We start from the raw sequence: 9,073 nt of genomic DNA, 5'->3' as shown, positions 1-9,073 counted from the left end.
TTATTTTTTAATTGAAAGACAATTACATTATTTTGAAAATAGTCAAAGACTGTTGTACAAAATAGCACAATGTTTGACATAACTTTATGTAATAACTAACAAAAATATGCCAGAGTCCAGCATAATTATCGGAAGTTATCCATACTTCTTCACAAATGTACATCACTGAATCTACTTAATTGATGTAAAATGATGTGATAAATTTCTTTGTGGAAAACTTTTCCTTATAATGGATTATGAAATAATGAAACAGTTTTTCCCTTAGCATATCAAATTAGAACAGACACATATTCTGATTAATTTATATGGTTAAACTTATTTAACAAAAAAAAAATAATTGCNTATTGTTTAGAACTGGAAATTTTTTCTTCCTTATTAGTTAAAAAGTAATTCTTTTGTTAAAAAAAATGTATTTTATAACTGAACAGTAAGATGGGGCATATATTGATAAAAATTAAAAATGAAAATGAGTTATATTAAGAAAAAAATTAAGTCATAAATTAATATTATAATACAGGCATTCATATAAACCCAAATTTATTATAAATCTTAAAGGAATGAATGGAAATTGATGAGAAGTTTACTTCCACTTACATTGAACATGTCACATGCAGCAAGTATTGGAAATGGCCACTGCCTTCTGTCAAACACATACCAACATGTGATTACATGTTATTAACATGTCTCAATGTTACATCATCAATGTTTTGTAAATACAAATTAATAATGTTTATCAATCTGTAAAGATTAATTAATTAGAATAAAACTGCTTACCTGTTGTACATTCTGTAAGAGATGTGTCATCCACACCATAGATTCCGAAATAAAATGGACTGCAAGTTACGGCATCAAAACCTGTAACAAAAGCATAAATGAAGTATTAGAGTCGGTGTGCACCCAGAAGAGGGCCATGGAGCCCTGGCAACCTCAAAAGAAAAAGGAAAACAAATACTAAAAAATTTTGCAAAAATCTTTTCCTAATTAAAATTAATTTTTTATTTATATTGTGTCATGTCTTCTATTTCTATACTACTTAGTAAGTCACACAAGATGGGAATTTTATTGAATTTGCATTAAAAACTTTTTATCCATTTGACTTGGCTTCCCCAAGATTAAATTTGGAGTACGCCACTGATTAGAGCATTAATATAAATTATTAATACTGAAGTTGTAAATGTTTTATTTATTTACTTAAGTTAAGTAATGAAAAAAAAGAAAAACAAACCTTTGCAAGGATCTCTATTGACAAATTCTATTTCTCTCTCTAGAAAAGCAAAATTTCATTATTAAATTTTGTAATATTTTGCTATCTGAAAATCAATTTCTTAATACTAGTCAAAGAAAAATTATAAAATATTAAATTCTCAATTTTCAAATGCAATTCAATAATTTATAGATTCTTAGAATTGCTTAATCACTTCAAACTGTTTTAAAAAAAATTATTTATTTTTATTTAAGAAAACCAAAGATGTTTTTCTCTTCTATCCGTCCATCTCCAGTTTCAACTAATGACTTTTGTTCTTTTTTCAGAAGCTTTTATTCAAATATACTGTTACAACCATTCTAGAATATTTAGTTTAAAATAAAATTATAAGTGTAAAAAATTTCAAATTCAACATTTTACAAAGTGGATTGTTCTTAAATTTTTACAATGTTTTAAAATTCTACTAATATAGATATTAAATAACAAAACATTAACTTTTTACAATGTAACTGTATGAAATAAACATAAGACCTTCCTTTAATAGTGCTTTTATACTTATACCCTGTGGTATACTTATACTTACAGTGTTGACCTAATATCCCTATTCTGATTCCTTTTTTTTGTTCTTTTAGCTAGTTTTTTCTAGGTTTATTTCATTTAACACTACTTTCCAGCAGTTTTGGAGGTCTATTGTGTCATTTTTTCTTAATGATATTAATGTATTTTGCTAGTGTATTAATATGTAATTATTCTATGATTCTAAGAATAAAACCTTCCCTAAACTCTTGTACTAGTTTTGTTCATATAACCCTTAGGACAATTTTTTAAATCATTTTTTACTAAAGTTAAATGCACCTTTAACAGTGAATGAATTTTAAAGAGCATTAACATTTTTGATCTGGGGTCATTCAAATATTGGGGAGGGGACATATAAGGGTAAGAGTATAAGGAAAATTTTTGAGAATCTTTAGGACATCATTGCTATTAGAAATAATTTTTTAACCAAAATTATTATGCAGAAGTATTTTGATTAATAAAATAATTACGTATTTATTTTATTGAAGTTACACACCAGTATTATTGTGATGATAGATGATTATTTTGATCAACTATTATACAGCAAGATTTTGCTTATTTAAATCATTGTATATTTACTAAAGTGCTATACTGTTGGAAACAATCTAGTAGTATTGTACTTTTAATATGAAGGATAATGGCAAGAATTTAAGCTTTATAGATACAGATAAAGATAATAATATATGACATATTATCTTTGTAATAAATTTTGACTAATTTTGTCACTCTCTTCTATGATAAATCAGTGATTTTCATTTTTTTTTCCTATTGGCATATTTTTAAAATTAGTCTCACCTTGGCAAAAAATATAAATAAATAAATTTACTATAGATCTCTTTTACATAATTGCTTGGTTTTAATATTAGGATGGCAGGTCGAGTGTGACATCAGCATGGGGGTGTCTAAAAACTGGTGACAAGATCTGACAGGGAGGGAGTAGGTAGACAACAGGTACTTAAAATTGGAGACATCATATTTGAATGACTCCTCTGAGTAACATACCATCTTTAGGAGTGGATAGTTGAAAGTGAAATGTCAGTATCTATCAGGAAGAACTTTCAACTATCCATATCTGAAGACTGTCTGAATTTAATCGAAAACATTAGTGTTTTTAAACTTTGCTTACTGTTAAAAAGGGCATTGATTAATTCAGCTGAGTAATTACAGTGACTTTAAATAATACATTATTAATTTTTATTAATTAATCATAAACATAAATTCATAATATGAAAATGAAATATTCATTTTCATATTATTTATAAATTTTCATTTTCATTTATGTTATAATATGAAAATGAATATTTCATTTTCATATTATAACATAAATGAAAATGAATGAAATGAAACATAAATGAAAAATTCACTCACTCGTTTCAGTAGTTGCTTGACAACCTTCATCTGATTTACTAAATTGTTTCATTCTCTTGAAGCACACTCTAATGTTACCATTTTCAGGTTTGAACTAAATGCACATGAATTAAAATTTGTTTCTTTAATGGCATAAATGTTATTCTTAATAACAATATAATTAAAAATAAGTATATAAATGAATTATATTTTATTAAATATTTAATAATAATAATCAATTTAGATATATATGAATACAGAAAAAATTTTCCAGATTCATAATTAAAAGAAAATAAATAACATTTATAAAAAAAATCCAGCAATGAGTTGCATAGTTTTCCTGGCAACAACATTGAAAATTGTGGTGGCACCATCTTTTATGATATTTTATTAAAAATCTTTTATTATTATTAATTATTATAAAATTGGCAAAATGCTTAATTTTGAGGGAAGGAATGGGTTTTTTTTAAAAAATTGTAATTGCTAATAACGAGTAAAATCATCGTTAAGATCATCAATCTGACCCTACTTGAGATATGACACTTTTTTGTATTTCTCGACATTTCAAGGTCCCAAGTCCAAAAATGTAAATATTTTGGAGGATAATTTTTTCGATCAATTACCATATTTTCTCTCTGTTATATATATATATAACAGCTGGAAAAGTAATAAGTATGAAAAAATTTATTGTTTAGAACTGGAAATTTTTTCTTCCTTATTAGTTAAAAAGTAATTCTTTTGTTAAAAAAAATGTATTTTATAACTGAACAGTAAGATGGGGCATATATTGATAAAAATTAAAAATGAAAATGAGTTATATTAAGAAAAAAATTAAGTCATAAATTAATATTATAATACAGGCATTCATATAAACCCAAATTTATTATAAATCTTAAAGGAATGAATGGAAATTGATGAGAAGTTTACTTCCACTTACATTGAACATGTCACATGCAGCAAGTATTGGAAATGGCCACTGCCTTCTGTCAAACACATACCAACATGTGATTACATGTTATTAACATGTCTCAATGTTACATCATCAATGTTTTGAATCTCATTCCTAATGTTATCCATTAAGGCAATCATTTGTGGTACACTCTTTCCTTCAGATAGTCTCACAAAAAGAAGTCTGGGCTGGTTTGATTAGGTAACTGAGGTGGCCATACAGTGACAGATTTCTGTACAGGTGCACGAGGCACATGCCTGGGCCTCATAAATCAAGGGGGCCTCAAAATTCAGCTCTCAAAATAAAAATCAGTAGTAAATTTAAAAATAAATTATTTTTTATATCCATGAATTACTAAATTTTTTCGTTTTTAATACTTTTACGTTTTTTAATACTTTAATAATTATTGTACTAATAAATTTCAATTTTCATAGTTGATACCATCCGAACATCAGTAACCTTTTAAATACAGCCAGGCAGTTGTAATTTTATATTGGTTAATTTTCAATGTTATTTCTCTGTCTCACTTTTTTGGACCACCAGTATAGTGCCTACCAGAGTAAAAAATGTGCGCGTAAGATGCACACTGTAGGGTGTAGCGGTAATGAAAATATTTAGAGGAGCCTCAAAATTGAATTGCACCTGGGGCCTCTCAAGTGCTAAATCCACCACTGTGGCCATAAATGATTGAAAATAATATGGTCCTCAAAAAAGCTTTGGATTGTCACCATTGACTCTTGTGATGTGTGGCAAGTTGCTCCATCTTGTTGGAAGTAACCCTGTGTCAGTTCCATATCATCAAGTTGTTCAATAAACTCTGTAAAAATCTACACATATGAAGATTGTTTTCAGTATTTCTCTAAAGAAAAAGGGATTAAGTCATGCCTCTGCACCAGTTCCAGCACTTGATGTGTTCAACATGAGTGGAAGCATAGTTCCAGGAAATATTATTGATTTCCATTCATTTAAGATTTATAAAATATTTGGGTTTGGATCTATAGGAATCACCCTGTATTAATCCAAATTATTCTAGTAATGGACTGTCCATAAATTACATCTGCATTTTTTTTTGAAATTTTTACTCTCCCTCACTCCATTGTTTCAGTTTCTTCAAGTTTCTATAACCCCCTCTCCTCTTTGGACATCCAACAAAACCAACCCCCTCTTAAAACTTTTATCGCTTTATGCAGTATAGATACCATAAGTAAAAACCATAGAATTATATCCAAATTGCTCTTATAACTTACTAGAAAGGTTACAATCTTATAAGTGTTTTCCAAAATAGAGTAGAGCATTTTGGAGAGGTTACCCCTTTCAAATGACTGTCTTCCTTAGCTGTGCTTAAATTGTTAAAAAATTTATCTTTGCAAATTCTTCTTAAAATTTTGAATAAAATTTAGTTTACATTTGACAGTGCACCCATCAAGAAAGAGGCCACGTTCTGAGGAGCAAATAAAGAGAGGTCATTCTTTGGTTATGGGTTCAGAGATTCATAAGTAAAGAGTAAAGTTCTGGATAGAAGGATCAGTCCATCTCAATTGATCCAACTCAAGTTTGTATTGGCCAGCTATCTTTTGTTATTTGTTCTCAATTTGCCATTGCTAATTTCTTCCTTGGATGCTCCAGCCATCCCTTGATCAGTCCCTTAGCTGTAATTATTGTCTATATCTGTCTCCACCATCTGTTAATCAGCCATGTCATTCTTCAGATCGACTCTTCCTCAAGATCATCTAAACTAATTTTCAAATTATTGCTGGATAGTATCAGAATCCTGAAATAATCTTCCCACAATAATTAGACACTATCACTCGGCATGTTAGTTTGTGTGCATAGGCTTCACCACTTAGTACCTATGTACTGTACGTACAGTACAGTATTATAGTAATATTTACATGTAAGTTACAAAACCTAAATAAAGAAGTAATCAAAAACCCACAAACTTCATATCATTCAGGAATTAAATACCCTAAATTCTGTAGGTTGATCTTAATCCTAAATTCTTTAGGATTAAGATCAACCTACAGAAATTTCTCCATCGTGTAGTGTACCAACTTTTTAAAGATTAGTAGACCAATGAGAGAAGTTGATGATTAATACAATATATTGTTAATTTACTAATAATGTTTGAAAATAAAAAAAAATCAGTCATACCCTTGCTACCAGCTCAAAAGAGATATTTAAAAAAATCTTTCCTTAAAAAAGAAACAAAAAATTTTGAAATAAATATAATGAAATGCAAAAACTGTATAAAATTTAATGAAATAAAATGGATGTCCATTGAATCTTGACCCCCCTTATCTGACTTTGTCCAACCTGTCCTAACCCCCTTCCTCCCTTCCTGTGTGGATGTCATTTATGGACAGCACCCAAGTTAAATTATTCAGTTTTAAATACAATCAAATTTCTGTATCACAGATTACCTCCAGATACAAAGAATTTTCATTATATACAAAATTTGTTATATGAAAATAGTGAAAAGGAGCCATGTCAAATTGTAATGATGTTTCATTCTCTACAAAAATAGTCTATACTCATATTAACAACAAAAAGTGTTGTTTCCATTTTACATGAAAGAATCAAACAGAAGGTATATTTTTATTTAAGGTGAGTAAAAATATTATGGTTGAAAAATTGTAACTTTCATCTTTCTTTTTAATCAAAATCATTTTACTTTAAACAAATGAATCTAATTTCATTTAAATAAATCAAAAATTCCTTTTTGACTGTTTTTTTCTACAGTTTTGATCAGAAGAAAGATTCTAAGTATCAAAATATCAGAGAATAATTTCAAGTAACAGTAATGTACTAACAACAGTGCTTAAAATGCTGATTCATTTCCATAAACTTTACATTTAACAATATGAAAGTATATTTTTTATTTCATCTATTAAAAAATTGTCATACAGAAATTAAACTTAGTTAAACAGAGAAAATTTTAAATGTAGATGATGTTTCCAACATTCCACATATAAATTCATAATATATAGTTCTTAATATGGAAACCTGACTGTATATTCAGGTTTCCATATTAATTTACTATATATTAATATGTAACAGTAATATGTACTATATATTAATATTTAATATGTAATAAAAGGAATTTATGGAAAGTTCCACCCAACTCCACCAAAAGAATAATATACAATTATACAATAAGCAATGTTATATTCTGGTGAGGTATTTTATTTAAGGAGATTTTGCTTACTTGTAAGCAGAAAACTTCCACTTCTTATCATCAAAATTAAAAATTCACTATCTGATTTGTTGTCTTTGACTGATGATATTATTTGTGTGTTTATTCTAAATTATTATAATTAATTTAGAAAATATCAAATAATCATACTGTAAATTATAATTAAACAATTAAAAATAACGTTTAGAGATTACTGAAAACTCTACCGTTGCTCTCAGTAAATTTCAACAAGCACTTAGCTTTGTAATGTCACTGTGTTCAGCAAGTAGAAATAAGACAATGACATGATCATTAGTTTGAGGAGATGTTTTGTCAAAGTTCAGTATCTTTCTGTGTCAATTTTTGAAAAACGATTATGAAAAATTGTATCTACATAACTGGAAGTTCAGAGTACAGCAAAAAATTAGGTTTAATACCATATATTGTAACATATGGTATTTTTTTCTGGAACTGTAGAGAAGGTATGGTTGTACTCAGATGATAATTTAATCAAACAAATTATGTTATTACTAATAGTTATTGTTTAAATTTAAACCAAATTTTTTAATCTCATTATTATTTATTACTAATAAACTTAGCAGTCATGAAAGTTCAGATCTGGCCATTTAGCAAATCCTAAAGTTTAATTAATACTGTTATTTAATTTCCAAGAAAAGTTTTTCTTTGTTTATATTACTAAATGTTATAATATATATTATATTTATTTACGTAACTGATAAAACCTTACCCTTAATTTGTAGCCAAAACTTTTGTAGAAGTATTTTGGCTGCATTTGCCAATATTGAACTCCATTAGGATTTATATGTAGTAAAAAGTCCTGATCCATTTTGCTACGTACCGTACATTCTAAATACTGAAATTCAGCTGGTGCTGTGAATATATATAATATATTATAAACTTAAAATTTAAGAAAAAGAAATTGTAAAATAAATTATATTAGATTTACCTGAACAAATTTTTTGTTCTAATGTCTCAAGGAGATTATCATTTCTGGAATCTATGACATTTAAACTTGGTACAAATTTCTGAAGATATTCTTTATTCTCTCCAATTGCATATATTTCAGCACCTATTGAGAAGGAAAAGGAAAAAAAAAAAATCATCAAACTTTTTCTAATTAGGGATGTGTTGAAAATCTCAACAAATTATTAAATTATTATATTTGTTTAAATTTTAATAAATTAATAATATTTTATAATTGTTAAATACAAATATAATATTTATATTAAGTAATTAATATATTATAATAAACAAAATTTAAAAATATAAGGTATCACTTTTAGCATCATTTTAATAATTATATTTAGATGTAAACATTACTTCTTAAAGATGTTTTAATGTATTTTAATGTAAAATATGTAATTTTTGACTATTAGATCATTTATATTAATTATTCAGAATATTTATTAAATTAAACTCATAAATTCACATTTGGAAAATTTTTAATATCAAATTTATACAAAAATCTCATTAAAATAGCAAGCTGTAATTTTTAGTTAACTAGAATATTCTGAGAAATGATGTTTTCTCAATTCACTACAGCTTGAATTGTTCTGTTCATCCTTTTTAAAATTAAACTGTAATTAAAATGTTTGCACTATAAAATGACAAAGAGTAAAAGGTGATTAGATAAGAAATTAATTTCCTCTCAATATACTCAGAATGAGAAAGCAAGTTTTTTTAGCATATCAGCAGTTTTCTTAAATGGACAATACATATTTAATAGATAAGCATTTTTTTATCCTTTTAATCTACTCCATTATTTTAATAGTTAGTTTGGTGAGTTTTGGTACTGATAATTTTT

The 9,073-nt window shown here is 26.8% G+C and overlaps 1 protein-coding gene across 1 annotated transcript in view; it reads right to left on the bottom strand.

Moving 5' to 3' along the window:
- Positions 1-751: 751 nt before the first annotated feature.
- Positions 752-9,073, bottom strand: part of LOC111632868 — a 28,994-nt gene continuing 20,672 nt past the window's right edge. Inside the window, exons 13-17 of the mRNA XM_023377400.1 lie at positions 8,216-8,338; positions 7,997-8,139; positions 3,149-3,242; positions 1,226-1,264; positions 752-855 (exon numbers count right to left, since the gene is read on the bottom strand). Of these exons, the coding sequence (XP_023233168.1) occupies positions 752-855; positions 1,226-1,264; positions 3,149-3,242; positions 7,997-8,139; positions 8,216-8,338 (503 nt within the window). The remainder of the gene's footprint in view (positions 856-1,225; positions 1,265-3,148; positions 3,243-7,996; positions 8,140-8,215; positions 8,339-9,073) is intronic.

The sequence above is a fragment of the Centruroides sculpturatus genome, unplaced genomic scaffold (genome assembly GCF_000671375.1).
Source record: "Centruroides sculpturatus isolate CEXI.00-Female unplaced genomic scaffold, Cexi_2.0 scaffold119, whole genome shotgun sequence".
NCBI lineage: Eukaryota > Metazoa > Arthropoda > Arachnida > Scorpiones > Buthidae > Centruroides > Centruroides sculpturatus.
The sequence above is the reverse complement of the archived record's forward strand: the minus strand, read 5'-3'. Positions and strand labels throughout refer to the sequence as shown.